We start from the raw sequence: 20,103 nt of genomic DNA on the forward strand, positions 1-20,103 counted from the left end.
GAAACAAACCATGAGAGACTATGGACTCTGAGAAACAAACTGAGGGTTCTTGAGGGGAGGGGGGTGGGGGGAGGGGTTAGCCTGGTGATGGGTATTAAAGAGGGCATGTACTGAATGGAGCACTGGGTGTTATACGCAAACAATGAATCATGGAACACTACATCAAAAACTAATGATGTAATGTATGGTGATTAACATAACATAATAAAATAATATTTAAAAAAAAAGAAGTAAAAGTTTAATCAACAATGTCAAATATGGGGCAATGCCAATAGAGAAAAGGATTTGGCAAAAATTAAACCCCTAGTCTAATATTTCCTGAGAAAAATTTCAGTAAATCAGTGAAGTAGAAATTAAATTGTAGGATAAAAAGAAATACAGTTAAACAAGACATCCATCAACAACAGGAAGGAAGGAAGGAATGAAGGAAGGTAGGAAGGAAAAAAAAAAAAGATGCTAGAATTCTCACATCACGTGGGAATTTTCTGGCTATCATGTTACAATTGTTCATCAAGGAGGCCCTTTGCAATTTATCATTACTCATCTGATTTAATGAAATTAAAACTGGATGAGTGTAGGTTATTTTTATTAAAATAATGAAATGGAATCATTACAGCATTCTGTCCAGAGATAACAAGTGGATGGACGAGAACATCAGCTGTGAATATATTTAAATATAGATTTACACATGCAGTATTAAGGAAGGTAAAAACAGGATATGAAATAAACATTAGGCATCAACTCTAAGCTCACTGTCAAGAGTACGCCCAGGCTTCTAACCACAGAGTTCAGCTGAAGGTAACTATCTGTCAAATGTAATCTGTGCAAGTGAATATGCTTAAGCTGGTGCTATGAATCAACCAAAATTGCTTTGGTCTTATTGACATTCAATTGCAAGAAGTTGCAGCTCATCCAGTCCAATAGACAGTCTGACAACACCAAGAGTGCTTCCAGTGACAGAAAGCTTTAAATATAGATGCAACTATCATCAAAATACACATGGAACTAAACTTTATGATCCTTCATAGCATCTTTTGAAATTAGTCAGTCAGTCATCAATGGTCATAGATGCCCCCAAGATCTCATCTCATTGCTCTAACAGCTGCCAGTTTGCTCAGTTAACAAACCATTATTAATCTTTTAAAAAAATAATGAATATAGATTTGATTGACAGGTGAAGTCCTCCTGGATTAGTATAAGAGTTTCTGTTGCATTGTGCTTAACCCCACCTCTTCACTTTGCAGATCTGCCTTTTATCTTTTCTACCATTTGAGACTTGCCCCCAATACATCTTAATAAATAATAACCAGGCATGCATGAAGAAATCCAGAGGGTCAATTTTTAGACAATAGTTTGCAGATCTTTTTTGACATGTATTGAGTTTGCATAAGCACTGCATTATACCAACAAGAGAACTAAGGTGAGGGAGGTTAACTGTCTTGCTTAGAGTTGTTTCCCCCTGGGCACTGTGACCTCTCAAGCAGATTCTGCGGTGCCCATCTGCTTTTGTTCCAGGTCTTCATCCTATATTGAACAAACTTTCTATCTATTCTTTTTCTGTCTGTGCTTATTGCCAACCAAGAAAAACATGCTGAGCTTCAAACTGCTTGTGACACTCTAACTCCCTCTGTTAAATATCCTCAATCACTCCATGCCTCAGTTACCTTATCTGTATCTTCTTCATTGGGTAGTTCATAAAATGATACATTTAATACCTTTGACTCAGCAAGAACCAATGGACATAGATGGGTGGATTGGTAGATTTTAAGTTTTTAAATGCTATATAATTACTGTTCTGTCCCTCAAAGAGCTTATAGTCTAAGAGAAATTGCACTGTTAAGGACAAGCCTTTATAGGATATAAGGACAAGTGTATAACTTTCTACATTTTATATATATATATATATATTTGGAATTTATATATATATATATATATATATATACACACACACACACACATATTTGGAATATTTGGAGGTTGCAGAACTCTGTTATCCATGGACTACATGTATCTAGTATGTAGATGCCAGGGATGTTGCTAAACATCCTGCAGTGCACAGAACAACCCCTACAAAGATAGATATATCTATATCTATATATCTATATCCAGAATGTAGCAGCTTCCTGAACTCTCATGCTAGCTCTTTTCTTTAGCAACCTGCTTCTTCTCTTGGGGAATCTCTATTACTTCCTTCAAGGCCTGCCTTGAACTATGAAGCTACATGAAAATAAATTGTGATACAATGTTCACTTAAAAAAAAGGAAAGGATAGAAAAGAAGGATAGAAAAAATTAGTATTATAGCAAAATTATTGGAGGGCATTGGTTGGATTTATCTTTTTTCTTATTTATTTTCTGAGTATTCTAAAAATGTGAGTTCTATAACTTTTATGATTTTTCAAATCTCATTTTATTCAAAAATGATCTTCCAAAAATGTCAACCCCACCTCACAATGATTTGTTTCTATTCCCCTTCTTGAGGATAGAGGGCATGGATGCACTGTCTTCAGTAACCTCAAGACTTCTTAAAAAGTATTGTGTGCAATAGTAGACATTTAGGTTCTTTTATACTCATGAAGGTAAAATGCTTTAAGCAAGAGGATTTGACTGTTTACCAGGCAGATGGCCACAGAGGTTCTTTGCAACCTATTACATACAGTGGCAGAAGACATCTTTGCCAATCCTGACTTCAACACATGATCTTCCATAAAACATCCTGTGGACTTGCTCTAAGTAACTTAGTATTGTGTCACCAAAGAATACTGTACCACAAAAGACTTTCCCGCAGACGGTAAAAAAAGAAAAGCTTCCTTGACAACCTTATTTTCATAATTTTAAAAAATTATCTTCCAGCAAATATTTACATTATTTGAAAATTTAATCAATATATAAAAATACTAAAATGAATATATAGAACAAAGGTAAGAATTTAACAAGAATTCAATAAGGTTCATAAGCCAAGTAACTTGCATTCTAGGGGCTGACAGAACACACTAAATGAGATTTAACTTCTAAAGGTTTATTTTGTCTAGGGGTTTTAAAACACTGGTTATTTCCCACATGGCTTTTTATTTATTTTTGGTCAAAAAACTTATCAATTTTGATGCTTTTGTTTTCTTACATAGAAAATGGTAGTCAGAAATATGGATTAATGTTTCTAAAACACTGAAAACTAAAAAGGCATAATATAGGTCTTCTGATTCTGACCAAGATGAAGTAACCAACTTCAGCCTATCTCTCCCTGCCAATGACAACTAAAAACTCTGAATGAAATACAAAAAGCAACCACCTGAGTGTTCTGAAAAATGAACCAAAGCAAACAGATTGTTCAAGGAAGTCAAAACCTGGATAATTAAAAATTTCTGATCTGTAAAAGATACTGTTGAAAGAATGAGAAGACAAGCTACAGACTGGAGGAATATTTGCAAAACAAATAACTAACAAAGGGTTTGTATGCAGAATACATAAAAGGCCACTGAAGCTCCATAATAAGAAAACAAAGAACAAAATATTTTTAAATGAGAAGATTTGAACAAATACTTCGCCATAAAGATGCATGGAGGACAAATAAATGCAGGAGAACTTCAATGTTATCAATAATCAGGAAAATACAAAACCAAACAACAGTAAGATAAATATCTATCAGAAAAATGGCTAAGATAAATGGATGAATGGATAAGAGATAAAGAAAGGAAAGGAAAAGAAAGATCTCTTGCAGATCATGAATGAAAACCTGAAATAAACTTCAATTCTTACTAATTTTTTTTTCTTTCTTTCTCATATCAAGCAAGTGCTGGTGAGGCTGCAAAGCAACTGTAATCTTACATTTTGCCGCTGGGAAAGCAAAATGATACAAAAACTTTGGAAAAAATTTGGCAATTTCTGATAAATCTAAACATACACATACCATACAAGCCAGTGATTCTGCTCCTAGATATTTATTCAGAAAACAAATCAGAGGTTGACAGTGTGGGAGGGTGGGGAAAGGGCAGTGATTATAAAAGAGTAACACAAAGGAATATTTGGAGGTTGCAGAACTCTGTTAATCACGGACTACATGTATCTAGTATGTAGATGCCAGGGATGTTGCTAAACATCCTGCAATGCACAGAACAACCCCCACAAAGAGAACTGTCCAAAATGTCAGTAGTGCTGATTGAGAAATCCTTCCCCAAAGCAATTAACCTCTTCAACAATGTGACATATCAGGGTGCCTGGGTGGCTCAGTCCGTTAAGCGTCTGCCCTCGGCTCAGGTCATGATCCCAGGACTGAGACCCGAATTGGGCTCCCTGCTTAGCAAGGGAGCCTGCTTCTCCCTCTCCCTCTGCTTGCTGCTCCTCCTGCTTATGCATGCTCTCTCTCTCTTTCTCTAATAAATAAATTATAAAAAAAAGAATGTGACATATGCTAATAAAAATGTGAATACAAACAAAATCTAAACTTGGGGTAATTTCTATGCATTCCACTTATTCTGTTTCCAACCGCTTCACATCTATATACATATACACTAGTGGGTATTTCAATATCAAGAAGCAATAACTTTACTTTCACTGGCACTTGTTATACAAACACATAAGATTGAATCAGTTTAAGAATTATATCAAAAATGTGTAATAGAAAGACACGCGACGTGACTCAGGGAAACAGAAAGCCATACAGAAATGAGTCCGAGTGCAAGCAATGTTGAATCAAAACCTTCCTGCTTGGGGACACAGTTCTGGTTTCTAGTATTAGGCTCAACAAGCAAACCTAATCTTTTTGTTTATGCTAAATCCAAAATTCCACATGAGTTTTCTATGATTCTATTTGAAATATTACCTAAAATGTGTTTTCATTGTATACATTTTCCATGGAAGCATCCACTGTACATTCATAAAATAAGTCACCTATCATTAATGCTCATTTACACAAGTGTCAGTGATTTAGGACAGTATATCTAATAGGTTGCAACAAAAATTAACAACAGCTCATAATTATAGATGCTAATTTGGATAAGCTCTCACTAATTAATAGAAGAGTTTATCCTTGGTATTTATTTTAACCATGATCAAGCATTGCTTATTATTTTAATCAGTACATGAACCAGTTACACATGTTACAAATGAACATCAAACTATTTATATTAACACAAGAAACTCCTGGTCATGAGATCTGCAAATAATGATAATCATTTTGCATCCTAATGACTATTTTCCCCCATTCACACATCAAATATGCACCGAGGTGATGGCAATTGTAACACAGAAAGAGACAAGTCTTGAGGGTTTGTAAGTAGTTTTTCCACATCTAAAGTTCCTTCAAAAAGACATACCTGCCAAAATTAATGAAAATAAAGTAGAAAAACAAGTACAAATTGCATTACTCCCCCCCGAGCTCCATCTCCTGTTTCATATGAAACATTAGCAATTTTTCTTTCCCCTGAAGTGTTCACGGTCAGGTAAATTAGCTGAAATGTTGATGCGTTGATGCCAAGTTAAACGTTGCCCTTGCATCAAGCCTATATTTCTAATTGAGAATTAATCTTCTACTTGCCCACATGAAAGGAATGGCTCTCTGCCAGGAGCTAGAGTTGCAGTAATCACAGGCAATAAAGGACACACCTCGTTGGCCTAAGTGGTTATTTTACATATAACCAGTCTGATATTGGGTACAGAAACAATTTCAACCTTATCTTTTAACTGCAATTTTGACCAAATAGTTGCTAAAAAGTTTTGCAAGAATCTGCAATGTTCATGCACAGGTTTCTCATCGGCACTTAACAATTAGCTAGCACATCTGAACACTGCTGTAATTTTATGCCAGATTTTTGCTTGTAAACAAGACCATGTCTAGCTTTGTTAGAATTGACTGCAATATCTGACCAGCATATTAGACAATATGATGGTCAGATGCTTTTTCGTTCCTATATCCAATTCATTTTACAAAAGATTCTTCCTTACTTCTCATCATTTTAGCCAATGTGTTTTAAATATAATGAAGTTTATAGCCACAGGCATTAAAAAATTGTGGGCAAGGTCCTACTGAAAACACTGTGACTTCTGGTTCTGACAGAGATGGAGTTGCCCTAGTCCTCCCAGATGCTCTCTCTATAATTAAAAAAAACTGTGGGCATAACACAAGAAACAAGTATAGAACAACTCTTCAAGGCGGGAAGAAGGTGGCAAGAAACTTAGGGACCTCTGGATTGGAGGAACATGACAAGTCAGCACTGCATTTCCTCCCACCCTTGTCAGGGCCCATCAGGAGCTGGACATTTATGCTTGACTAGCATCAGTTAGACTGAACAAGGAAGTATGCGTCAGGGCTGTTTGGTACTTTATTTTTCCCAATCATTGGTGTCGGGGGAGACTGGCTGAGAGCTGAGCCTCCAGCCTACTTCACAGCAAAGAGAATGAACGCAGGGTTATGTATCAGGGCTGGTCTATACTCCAGTTCCCACCCCACCTCCATCAAGGAAGCAGGGATTGGTGGGGAGCTGAGCCTCTATCCCTATTAGTACTAGTGAGATTGAAGTATGTTGTATGAGTTAGGGTCAGGCAATATTCCACTGCCCTCTTCACTTCCTTGTGAATTGGTCCTTGTGGGAAGCTGAGCCTCCATTTACAGCTGGCATCAATGAGGTGCTAGGAGAGGGCATTGCTGAACATCCACTCCTCCTTCCCTTGGTGTCAACAGGGACCAGCTGGAAGCTCGGTGTCCACTCCCACCCCACAGCCACAAAGTGGTGTGACTCAGGAATGTGCCTTCTCCTCCCTGGGGGCAGTGGGGCTCAGTGAGCATTTCAGAATACATCACCACGCAGAAGCAACAGTGTGGTGCCAGCAGGTGGCTCACATTCCCTGGGAAGGTATTGAAGGGAGAGCTAAACTTCGACCCCACCCATCAGCAACCAGGCAATGAGAGACAATGCTCCATGTGTTTAGAGTGGTGGTGACAGGGACAAATGGAAAGCATATATATCCACCTGGCCATTAAAAAGGAAGCCAACTCCTTTCTATAAATTCCTTAGTGCCAACACCCCCAAAATGGCTACAGGTGATAGATTTGATCCAATTAGGATGATACAAGGGATTTGCATCCCAGAAAACAAACAACTTAAAGTTACATAATGTATGTCCATAATCTAAACTTTCTTGGTCAACCTCTGCCACAGTGAAATTGACATAGACTGAGTCTCCTCCCCAGGCTCCTGGACTCTTCTCTATCCCCATCCTTCCCACCGCAACACAAATGCCTTCTGTCACTTCTCCCCATTTTTTTCCATTCTTTTCGCCCTCCCCAGATTGAGAAGCATGAACGCTAAGCATAAACAAAATTGATCCAGTTACTTTTCTACCTCTAGAATATGCAACTCAATTTTTTTAAGGATTATTTCATGCAATCTTTGGAGAAGAGAATGAGATCGCTTTTTCTGACACTAGCACTTATAATATACAATTATATAATATAATATATACAATTATATAAATAATCTATAAATATCAGTATTTTTTCACTGCTGTGGTTAATTCGAAGATTAAAAAACCTATTAAAGCCTTTCCATTCTTGGAAACGTTCTTTTAATTTGTTTTAATTTTAACTATTCTTTTTTTGGCTTATAGATATCTAAACTGGTATCTTGAACATATGCTTTTATTATGTATCCAGAGCAATGCAGCTGCTTGAAACACTTGAATGTTATATTTGAGAGAGAGAAATACCAAGGGAAACAGTATGGGAAAATAAAACTATTAAAGTCTATGTTTAAATAAAGTCATATTCTCCATTCCATTACCAAGTGATACATACCATAGGCCCAATTCTGCCCTAGGTTATATGCACACTGTTCTTTCTCTCTTTAGTGGTAATTGTTCATGTATAACTGAAGCCATCAGTTAGCCCTGTGGGCACAAGAATGCCTATCCTCAAAAAAAAAAATCACAAATTATCCGTCTTATTATATTTGGCTTTTAGATGAAAGTGACATAATATAAATGACAATTCCATTAAATAATATAGGTTTTAAAAAGCATTACCATCAAATTTTGACCATTACAAATTTTACAGGATTACCACAGTGGCATTTTCAAGACTAGAGATTGTTGAAAACAAATACGTAGACACTGGAAAATACTCTTTTGATAGCACTTTTCAATTTTACTAGTGTATGTAATAAATGTGTACGATAATACTCATATGTATTTTCCTTTTGTATTTTATAGCTGGAGGCTATATAATGTGATGTGTGATGATTTTCTGTTCATATTAGCTAACCTGTGTGTGTGTGTGCGTGTGTGTGTCTATGCATTGTTTATATACCAATGGCATACTAATGGCCAGTACCAAATAGATTGGATTAGGAACAGGTGGAAAAAAAAAAAATGGGTTGCTTGTCAGGAGGAAAAAACCAAACTCCAAGCTCTATGTAAACCTCTAACCTATTGTTTTTTTCAGCCTTTTTCATTTAAGACACGATGTATTTCTTTCGAAGAAACTCAGACCCCCACTCTTACTGAAACCTTTTGCTATTTTCACCTCCCAGGCATTTTTCCCCTGTTTTTGATCTACTGAACTTTTCCTTCCTCTTCTTCTCCACCTACTTAAATCCTATCTAGCTTCAAGAGTTAACTCACACCCTAACTTTTTTTTTTTTTTAAGATTTTATTTATTTGACAGAGACAGCGAGAGAGAGAACGCAAGCAGGGGGAGTGGGAGAGGGAGAAGCAGGCTTCCCGCTGAGCAGGGAGCCCGATGCCGGGCTCGATCCCACTGAAAACATTTTAACATGGTCAACGATGTTCTGTAAATATAGCTTCTTCCAACGGTTCTGGCTTATTGTACATGCTGTTCTAGTTTGCTGCCTTCTACCCACACTGGCCTTTTTGTTCCCCGCATGCAACATACTCTCTTTTATAAAAGGGTGTTTGCACTATTTGCTATGCATGTATAGAATGTCCTTCTCCCCTCTCTTTGCCTAGTTGGATCCTATGCATTTTACTGAATACATTTTGTTACCCACCGAATTGTGTCTCCCACAAAGATGAAGTCTTAATCCCCAGGGCTCATAAATAGGACCTCATTGGGAAATAGGGTCTTCCCAGATGCAGTCAGTTAAAACGAAGTCATACTGATTTAGGGTGGGTCTTAATCTAATATAACAGCATCTTTATAGGGAGAGAAGACAGTGTGACACACGAGGGGAGAAGACAGCCTCATGATAATGGAGGCAGAGATTTGGTGTGACACATCTAAAAGCTAGGGATAGCCAGCAAATACCAGAAGCCAGAAGCAAAGAAGGATACTCCTTTACAGTTTTCAGAGAGAGAGAGCATGGCCTTGTGGACACCTTGATTTCAAATTTCTAACCTCAAGAACTGTGCAATAATACATTTCTGTTGTTTTAAGCTACCCAGTTGGTGACCTTTTTTTAGGGCAGGCCTAGAAAACTAATACACATGTCTAATGTAATTTCTTCAAGTAAGCCTTCCTTGACTTCAGTGATTTGATCAAATTGTCCTTCATATGATCCCAGAGCACATATCACAGTTATAATTTTGCTCTTATTGGTGTGATTGTCTTTTTCTCCTAATAGACTGTAAGCTCCATCATAGCAGATGATAAAGTGGTTTATCAGACATTATTGTCTTTACACGTCACGTTTATGGTATAAACCAAATAGGCTGGGTTTCTCTTTGTTCCATATTTGTAATGGGTATCTAACACTTCAAGGAGTTACATGAGTTTCTTGAGGGTTGCACAATTTAAGTAAAATGTCAAAAATTAAAGCCTCGCCTCTGACCAAATACTGAAAGTCACGTGCAAAAATGCACAGAGAATAATTTTTGCTTGCATGGTTTTACGTCTCTCCATCATCAAGTGGGAAGAATCCTCCTCTTATTTCTACTGTATCATAACATGCCTTGGTTCTGTACATCATGGATCTGGTGACCAGGACGGGGTAAGTGGGATATTCTTTCTTTAACCCACTATAGTCGTTCCGTTCCTGACTGCCATAAACCAGAGACATATTAAGCAGAACTTTATATAAAATTACACTCTGTTGTGCATTTAAACCATTTGTCTCAATGAGGATATAGTTGTAAAATACATTAATTTTAATTATTTGTACAAATCATGCCAATATGGGAAGCATTACAAATATTTACATTACAAATATGCACAAAAATAATTTATATTTATTTTACAGATATGTCTTCAGTTCTTGTACTTTTTGGTAAGAGGATTCAAATAACTTTACTCCTTAGATCATCATAATGACCTAGGTTCATGGCAATTTATTATTTATTTTTTTTAGCTAAAGGTCAGAAAAACTAGAGATTATAAATCCAGGCTGTAAATCTGACTTAACCTACCTAAGGCTTATTTTTCTCATCTCTGAAATGGAGACAAGCCAATGACACAGAACTATTGTTAGCATTTGAAATTTAAGCATATACCATGTTTAATACAGTATACATAATCAGTGCTCAAAAATGGCAACTACTATTATCAGCATTTTTAACTAATTCTGAAATATAATTTGGTAAATTCTATTGATATTCAGTTAGTTTTCGATAACTAAAACTAGTCAACTAACTCGGGCAACATTCAGCAACTGGATACAAACAGAAGACTTTGCACAAATAATAACATTTGACACCTGCATCCACACATATCAACAGTTACAGTTAAAAGCAATGGGAAGTATTATACAATATGGATTGGGATTCTCTTGGAGTGAGGGCTGAGGTGGTGTTCCCATGAGAATCCCAGCACACAAAGCTTATTGAACTGAAGGAGGAAGCTTCCATCAGGTTGCATGGACATTCTATGCTCTTTCAATCAACAGAGACATGGAATACCTTTATAAAATGCGCACACGGGCATATACCCCAGAGATTAATTGAGAGAGTTGGTTTATCTATTCCAGCAAGTGTTAAATTGCATTTTCTTTTTCTCCAGAACTATCAATAGATTTCTTTTTTCAGATTGAATACATAAATCAAAAGAACATATTTCATGAACAAACTGTGATTATGAAACCCCTATTCTTCATCTATTGATTCCTAAAACTTGATTTACCATGCATTCTTTCCTTCATTGTATTAGATTAGAACTGCTCTTTTTCACCTCACCGTGGCTAGAACCATCTTTGGCTCTTGAACTGTCAGTGTATCAAAGAGCCTTCGAAAGAGCACAGAAAATGCATGCAACCCCACTGCCAACCCATGTCTTGTTTCCATGGTTGTACTACTTTGTCAGTTGCAAATTATAAATTGTTTTACTGTATTTCAGCATAATTACTACAAGGGTTACTATACTAATGATTCTTTCATGCTTTTTGTCCTATAAAATGTATAGAACTGCTTAAGGGAAAACCGTCTTTCCATAAGAAAGTCTGAGCTTTGACTTTTAAATGATAGGCTGCTAAATGTGAATACACTTCCAAGTTGTTCTACCCCCCAACCAATAACAAACTGCTGAAGTAAAACTCTTTTGTGTATTTCAAAACTGTTTTTTAAGAAAGAAAATCAAAAGAGATCTCTTACAATAACTATAAGCACGTGCTGATTCAATTTGAAAACCAAGCTTTAAAAAATCTGCTAATGTTATCAGTGTTCCCCATTTGATAATAAAAAGTCTGAATGATTTTTTCCAGTTTTAGTACAAAAAATATGACATAACGAATTTCAGCTTGATATAATTTGAAATAGCCAATATATTAAACCCCAAAGTGAAATTTAAATTGGCAATCGTGTCAGATTCAAGTCCCTGAATGAATATTAATTTAAAAACTAATCATTTTCCAACAGGTTGAAGCTTCAAAATGCTAGTTCTTGAATAAAAGCTGTTAGATCCATTACTATGACATCTGGCATCTTTTGTTTAAGAAACTAGACCTCCAATGTTCAGTATGTCTGGCTCTTCCTGGCATCTTTTTTGCCCAGGGATTTAATTATTTAAAACTCATTTCTTTTTTCTGAATTTGGGAAATTAAAATTCTCATTTTACTGATGGAAAGCTGATACTGAGTGAACTGTCTGAGGTAAGGTGTAAGGTCAGATCTGTTAATTAATTTTATGTCATAGCCATTTGTTAAGTTAAATTCTGGTTTCTGAGCAAATTTTATAAGTAAAGGTATATGTTTTATTTTTACACACACACACGCACGCACATGCATGCGCACCCCATATAAATACATTGATGTGTGGCCACATTGGAGGATGAGTAAAAATATGCATTCACATTAATTAGACTTGCAATTTGAAATGAGACTAAACCAGATTATCAGTTATGTGTTCTATCCTATGCCCAACATGATGGAAGTCTCTAATCCCCAAATCAAACAGAATTTGGATGTACGATATAATAATGCAACAGTAAGTTGCATTTTATATTAAAATATATTCTTTGCAGTTATACAGTGAAAGAGTTACAAGCTACATTTGTCTCAATATTGGCCAGAAAATCTACCAAAAATGTTTCTGTATGAATACCAGACAGCATGGAGAAGCAGAAAAAAGCACAAGCTTGATGGTCAGCTCACAGAGCTGGCCCCATCACTTACCATCTAGACAACCCTACAAAACTCAAGAGATTTCTAACCTCCAACTGTGCCTCCCCCCACACTCCACTTACTTTTTTATGTGACTTCAGAAGGAATTCAAGGAAGCCTCCTTTGTCACCTAGTTCAAACCTCTTTTTACATAAGTAAGGAAACTAAGTCAAATGGTTTCATTAAAACTACAGAGTAGCAGTACCTGAATAAATTATCCCTACATCTGATCTCTTGTCCTCCCCACTACTTTATAGCAACCTTTAAAGAATGAGCACATTCCTTTTAAGACATCTATAAAATGAATTATTACAAATTTCATAGTATCTTCAATGTATTCAGGCTGGTGTCCAATTTAAAGGAACCCTATGCAGATCTCCAGTTTAGAATAAATAATCACTAATTTTCCTTTGAATGAATCCAGATTCTCATAATGCTGGGTTGTACCCAAATGCACCAAGAAAGCTAGGTGAACAAATGACTAATCTATACAGTTTTTCTAATGTTTTAGGATTGTTCCGTCCTTTTAACTTACCATGTAGAATGGGGAAAAACTTATGTAAAAATAAATTTTAAAAAGTAGTACACAAATTGGAAAGGACAAGTTTTCTCTTGATAGTCCAACAGATATGAAATAAAGCAGCCTCATTAAATCACAAGTACTTTAACCTTTTTTTTGAAAGAAGGGAAAGATTTAAAGATTTATAAAGAAATTTTTGCCTAAACTAGGAAATGACTCATATTTGACATGTATTGAAATGATAATGCTGATTTCAATAGGCACTCTAAGAGCATTTTACTCCGGGGAGAGTAATTCAGTCATGGTTACCTTTTCACATTTGGATTTTAAACTTTCTTTTGTAAAGCTTTTAATGCACTACCGCCTGCCAAAACATGGCACAGTTTCACAGATAAGGCAAAATAAAGAGAAGTAAAAAACACTTTTTATCATTGTTGATACAAAAATATGCAACAAACGTTACCTATGTGACATCTTCTGCAGATTCCCTTTCTTCAACAGTTTCTATTTCCATATTTTTAACATTATAACCTAATTCTGCTGCACTGGTCAGTGGGTGGGGTGGACAATTTCAAGATACAGAACAAATTAGTCCCCTATCTGTAACTACCGGAAAATGAGAGGTAAGCACAACCATATTAAACCCATCATGTGCTATACACAGGGCCTTAAAACCAGACATGACTTACCCTTTTACAGAGCCTTTCAAACCTAGTACTATGGAAATGTCGCTCACTGCCAACTGCATTTGATAAACTCCTATCCTAAGTAAAAGCTGAGTAGATAAGGCAAAACACACTGATTGGATATTCCTCTGCCAATAATACCTTCCTATAGAAATCAATCATTGTCACCTCTCTGCACTCATATTTTAAATTTTCTTCCTAAGGCTTCTAATGTACTACTATGCCAAGACATGGTGGAATTTCAGTTACAATCAGGCAAAACAGGGATATGTACAAAGTGTACTGAAATCCTCAAGAATGATATCTGTGCTGAAATAAACTTTAAAACCCAGATAACAATTCCCAAGGCCCACAAAGGAAGTCTACTTCCAAACTGCTTCAGGTTGCAAAAACAATGTGAGACATCAAAGATTACTGTCCTAATAAGAATGAGGGTGCAACTGTCCTCTAGTGTGAATGGGGTTTGCATGAACCACTCTTCGGCCACTCCTGGGAGCACTTGGGACGGGGACGGCTGCACATTGGACCTCTGGTATGACAGCCAAGGGTAGTAGCTTTTGGCTGCATTGGGCCATTCTAGGACCCTGAGGAGAAGAAAGGATAAACTCCGTCTCCATTCCCAGGAACTGTAAAATACCAGATTTCTCACCGTTATCTCAGCCTTTAACAGCTTCTAAGGCTAAAACAAACCGTGGCTGACAACTAAAGTAATCATATAACACTTTTTGAGCGTCTGAAGTGTAAAGTTCATGAGTTCTAAGGTCAGCATTTTAATGTAACAACCAAATTTTATTCACATCATCAGATGCGATCTGGAAGAGACAGTTGTTAACAACCAGGCGGGAGGGTTCATGGTGCCATAACCAGTAAAAGCAGTACCAGGCACTGAAAGAGCCCTGCCACAGTTTTTCAACAAAATACACTAACCAAATAAAACAAAAATTTCCGGAGGATGTCATCATCCCAAAGAGCATTGTCCCAAGCTTTGGTGGGAGTTTTCACAGCAATTTTGAGGGGGAACTGCTGGAATATCAAGAGATACATCACTAGGTCATTTAAATGTTATTTTTCTTTAGTTGTCATTTACACGTAAGTGAAATCTAAAAGCACTGCTTCAGACCTTGTGGGAAGATGCCATTTAAAGGAAAGACAGGAAGACTGATCCTTGTGTTTAACCAAACGTTAAATATTTTTTATTTTACTCACCTGCACACTAAGATGAATCCATTTCTTCACAAGAATTCTCCCCAGTGTCATTACTTTTATTGGAGGCTGCAAACCATTTACTGTGCGATAATAAAACATGGTCTCTTTCTCGGATATTGTAAGTTTGAACACAATCTGCCCATCCGCCGTCTTTTCTATAACACACCTTAGGAAGCAACCAGAAGAGAGAAAAGGTCAGCATCCAACCAAAAGACATGCTAAGGCATTGTGCAGTTACAGTGGTGTGAAAATAACCCCAAACTCCACTCAGAGGGGCGCCCTAGTGAATAAGTGCCTAAATGCCCTTATATTAAGAGCAGGTTTTACTCCAATTAAGAAGCCCTTTTATTTCAATAAAAAATAGAATTCTTATTTACAATATATCCCCCAGAACTTCAACACCCTTTATTAGAGATTCATGATGGAAACGAAAGTGCTTGAATCATCCAGCAAAACCAGCATTTAGCCTGTTGGCTCATTAGTCTTCTGCTATTTCTTTTATAGGAAGTGGCACAAGACACTATGTCCTGCTTGGGGATTGAGTCATCTGCGCAAATCTTTTTTTTTTTTTTTTTTTTTAATAATGTAAAGAGAATTTAGTGTTCATAGAAGACTGGAAAGTGTTAGCCCTGAAGTCAGAATCGCTCTACTGAATTCCCATGATGAAATGGAGAATGGACAACTGCAATCCTACTTCCTTCCTCATCAACTGGCCAGAAGCCAAAGCCAGGGTCTGTAAGAGCTCTCCCTGGCCACACAGCCCAACTGAGGCACTGAGAGGACATTGATGATCTTGGATGAAAGGTCATACAATCGTCTAAAGACAACAGTGAAATAATATTTTGATAAAATAGAAGAACGTTCAGAAATTTCCTAGGTCTTACGTCAGGCCAATTACCAAGTTATTTTTAGAAAATCACTTCTATCCTCATCATAGTGGCACACTTTTCCCATCCCTTTAAATCGACAAATGGTGTTTTTATACATGTTTATTTTCTATGTTAATTTATGCTTCATATAAATTATCTTATGTTGATTGTATGATTGCATGTTTTGGGCCACTCTGTACACACTGAACAGAAACAGCTATGAACCGAAGCCTCATTCCTCTCCATCACATTTCAATTTAATGGTTCAACTTCTTAGCAGAAGAGAGAATATGATGAATGCTTGCTAGTAGCCTCCTGAGTGGATTATTCCCAAAGATCTGCTATTTAAAGACAAATCTCACTGACATTAGCCATTAACATCTCCCCAAGTAACTAGCTCTTAAAGATGCTCATCAACCTGCATCTCACAAACAAGAACTCAACAGGGAGGAGAATTTCACCAGGTACTGGAGGAGTCTGGGTCCCTTTCTTCACCCAGCTGCCTCCTACTCAGCTCAGGCATCGCCAGGACTATGCCTGATCCTGGAACCTTCTCTCTGGCTCAGGGTTGCTTCAGCGGCCTTCCTTGGTGTTCAGTTAACACACTGTGCTGCATTAGTTAATCGCATAATGCATCTGGCTTCCCATTAGCTCGTGAGTTTTCTCAGAACAGCAGAGCCTTATATACAGCCAGCCGTAAAAACCAAGGAGTCAAAGACCAAATCGAGAAGAACCAGCATCAAAGAAACAAAGATAAGGTGAGGCCAACCAAGAACTATTGCTAAAGAGGTTTTCAAACTTTCCTTCAAGGTCACGTTTTCCACAAATTGTCCCTTCTCCCTTACATGTATTCTTTCTTGGAGTTGAGAGGTGAAAATACGATTGGAGAACACTTACTAGTTACTATTTCACGGTTTTCCTATATTTTGTACATTTTTCTAGTGATAAAGTTATGAGGACAAGGATATTTTTAACACAGGCAAATAGGTTTAGTTGACAAAGTTTTTATATAAAGTAGAAATATGGCTTTATAGAAATTCTACTGTGATTTTTTTAACTCTCCGGTGGATGGATATTTCTAAATCACTGGGATGAAAGAACTGTCTCTTGACCCGCCCACCCCCCACCCTTGCCTCCAGGTCTCCAGGTCTCAAACAACCTAAGAAGAGTTTGCCTCTACTCATTTTTCTTGAGTTTAAATCAACAAGTTTAAATTTGACCATTACTCAAGAATATATTTGCCAAATGCAGGCTTATTTTCCCAAGCTTACTGAAAATGCATTTCTTAATATGTTATTGATTATCTTCCTTGCTATTTTGTTTGCTTGTAAACATACTAGCTTTGGGAGATAATGAATGGGAAAGGAAGGCAGGTAGCAAAATATTTAGGAACTGGATTTATTCTGCTCCTGGATAAACAATAATTGGATAATCCATGCTTTGTTTGTTTTACTTATCTCGTGCAAGCACCTCAAAATTCCCCCAATTCCCATAGTTATTTTAATTTTGAGAATGGAAATGACCTTGATGCATGGAACTCTCCAGACCGTAAACCAAGTACCACTGCCTCTATCAATACCTTCTCTGTCTTATTTATACAAAATGATACCGATAGAAGAAGAATTTGGTAGAGACTTATCCCATGGAAAAAAATTGGGGGGAAAAATAATTTTTCCTAGCCATATTTGTCAACAGACAATTTTTTTAAGACCCTTTGGATACTCTTTACATAAACTGAGTAGGTTGGATTTACTGACATTTCAAACAGTAAAAAAAAAAAAAAGAAAGAAAAAAAAAAACAGGGTTTGCTTTTAGGGGAGATACAAAAATAGAGATAATGGTTTGTGATCATTTTCACTCCAAGTGAAGAAAAATGCCAACTTTCACTTGGCAAATTAAAACTAAACACCAAAGACATTTAAGTCATATTTGCTTATGAGATTATAAGACTTTTCTGGTTTGTTTCACGAGTTTTTAGATATTTGGCCAACACTCTCAAACAAAGAAACTGTCAGAAAGGGAAGAGCCAAAAGCCCCTACAGGAAGACAAAAGATAAGCAAAAAATGCCTCCAAACTTCCTTACTTATTCAAATCTCCAGACTGGCTCTAAAAACTGAGAGAAAACACATGGGAGGTCAGTTTTAGAAACTGTTGCAGAATGAAAAACAGGTGATTATATAGACTAACAAAAAATAATGTTACGGAAGCCCCAGTCCAAATTCACCAAAGGCATTTCTACTGTGATCAATGGCATAAAAGCTTCTGGGAATCTTCCATGCTTACCTATATATTTCCTAACAGAAAACACCACAGGGTAAAGCACCAAAAGCTGTTATCTTTTCAGAGTTAGAGGATTATTCATTTATTCAACTTATATGATTGGGCATCTTCCATGAGTCCAACAAACATCTCTTCCTGGGAAAATAAGGATGAATGAAACACAGTCCTAAGCCCTTGGAGAGCTATCTGCCTGATGAAAATTTTCTACTCGGGGCGCCTGGGTGGCTCAGTCGTTAAGCGTCTGCCTTCGGCTCAGGTGATGATCCCAGGGTCCTGGGATCAAGCCCCGCATCGGGCTCCCCGTTTCGCGGGAAGCCTGCTTCTCCCTCTCCCACTCCCCTTGCTTGTGTTCCCCCTCTCGCTGTGTCTCTCTCTGTCAAATAAATAAATAAAATCTTGAAAGAAAAGAAAGAAAGAAAGAAAGAAAATTTTCTACTCTGGCAGGAGCAGGTTGTTTATAAAAACCTAGATCAGGGGCTCCTGGGTGGCTCAGATGGTTAAGCGTCTGCCTTCGGCTCAGGTCATGATCCCAGGGTCCTGGGATCGAGCCCCGCATTGGGCTCCCTGCTCGGCGGGGAACTTGCTTCTCCCTCTCCCTCTACTGTTGCCCCTGCTTGTGCTCTCTTGCTCTCTCTTTCAAATAAATAAATAAACAAATAACCTAGATCAGAACTTAGAAAATATCAGTTATTTGTGCCACTAGCCCCTACACCTCAAAACTCACACTGAGCCTGGCTGAGCCTCTAAGACCAAAGTTTTCGCTCAATGGCTGGAAAATAAATGAGACGTGGAAACAAATCTGCCTGCAATGAAAATATTTAACATATTCTTTTGTGAGGGCTCACTTCATCCATGAAAGAGAAAAAATTCTAAATTTAGTGGGGAAAGGTTGGAATGTAAACCTGAACAGGAAGACTATAACACAGGAGTTGATCTTCAATCGCACGAATTCCAGGGTTAGCCTTCATTTCTAGTTCAGAATTCATGTTGCAATAATCTTCACCACTACGGATGGTCCAGGACCCTAGGAAAGCTTACACTCACTCTACTACTTACATTACACATCCTCGCTCAGGTTTCAACCACACAGCTAAAGTAAATGATGCTGGCAGCCTCAGAGAAGGAGGAGAAGAAAAGCAATTCTTGTGATTTCCGAAAATAAAGCTTGTGGAATTGCTCTGGCAGTTGGGACACAGATCATGCTTGTCTACCGTGACGCAGCTCCCAAGGCCTGTGGAGAACAGGGCAGTGTAGACGGCAGGTGAAGATCTATAGGGGCAATCCTGAATGCAAAGCCGCTGGGTACAGAACCCAAGACCCTCAGCAACAGCAGAGCTATGACAAAAAGTGCTTCGGTCTGGGAGTCCACACGTCGCTTGGGTTGGCACAAGGGACACGTTCTTGAAAGCTCCCACATTCTCCAGCCTTGGGAAGAGACCCTGCGAGTCAGCCAAGGAGATGGCAGCGAAATACACAAAGAGCAAGGTTTCTGGGACGTGGGTTAAGAAGCGGAAGCCCAGGGAAAGAGCCAGGCAATGCATGTTCACAAAAAAGCATGCTCCTCCTGGTGAAACATTCCTAAATAAATAATAAGGCCAATGCCGCTCGCCAGCCACGCTCTGAAGCAGGGCACCTTAAGTAACGTTCAGATACTCCATTTTCCAGAAACCGCAGATACGTGTTCACACTGAGGTAATACCAGAGACGTCCTTAGCAAAGGTGAGGACATGAGAAGCAGCTGGTGTCTGGGAAGCAAAAACAAAGTGTCAAGCAAAAGCTGCTACATCTTTAAAATATAAGTTCATCCAAAGCCTGAGGATTTTGAGCCCCTGACAAGAAACATTATTGAACTTCTCAAAGAAAAAACATTTTGAAGTACCTTGTCCAGAGGAAAATACTTCTTCTTTTGGTAACTATCTTCCTTTTGTGGGGCAAATCAGACTCTTGAAGAGTCCACAGGACAACCAGCTTTCTGTATATAGTTATACACAGATACACTGTGCCTAT

At 37.6% G+C, this 20,103-nt stretch overlaps 1 protein-coding gene across 1 annotated transcript in view; it reads right to left on the reverse strand.

Annotated features, from left to right (window-relative positions):
- The window catches only part of USH2A (usherin), a 602,856-nt gene extending 583,011 nt beyond the window's left edge, over window positions 1–19,845 (reverse strand). Inside the window, exons 1-3 of the mRNA XM_081823209.1 lie at window positions 19,153–19,845; window positions 14,947–15,112; window positions 14,668–14,763 (exon numbers count right to left, since the gene is read on the reverse strand). Coding sequence (XP_081679335.1) covers window positions 14,668–14,763; window positions 14,947–15,112; window positions 19,153–19,637 — 747 coding nt within the window. The 5' untranslated portion in view covers window positions 19,638–19,845. The remainder of the gene's footprint in view (window positions 1–14,667; window positions 14,764–14,946; window positions 15,113–19,152) is intronic.
- Between the last annotated feature and the right edge of the window lie 258 nt (window positions 19,846–20,103).

Source organism: Leptonychotes weddellii, chromosome 6 (genome assembly GCF_054177405.1).
Source record: "Leptonychotes weddellii isolate Sample4059 chromosome 6, ASM5417740v2, whole genome shotgun sequence".
Taxonomy (NCBI): Eukaryota; Metazoa; Chordata; class Mammalia; order Carnivora; family Phocidae; genus Leptonychotes; species Leptonychotes weddellii.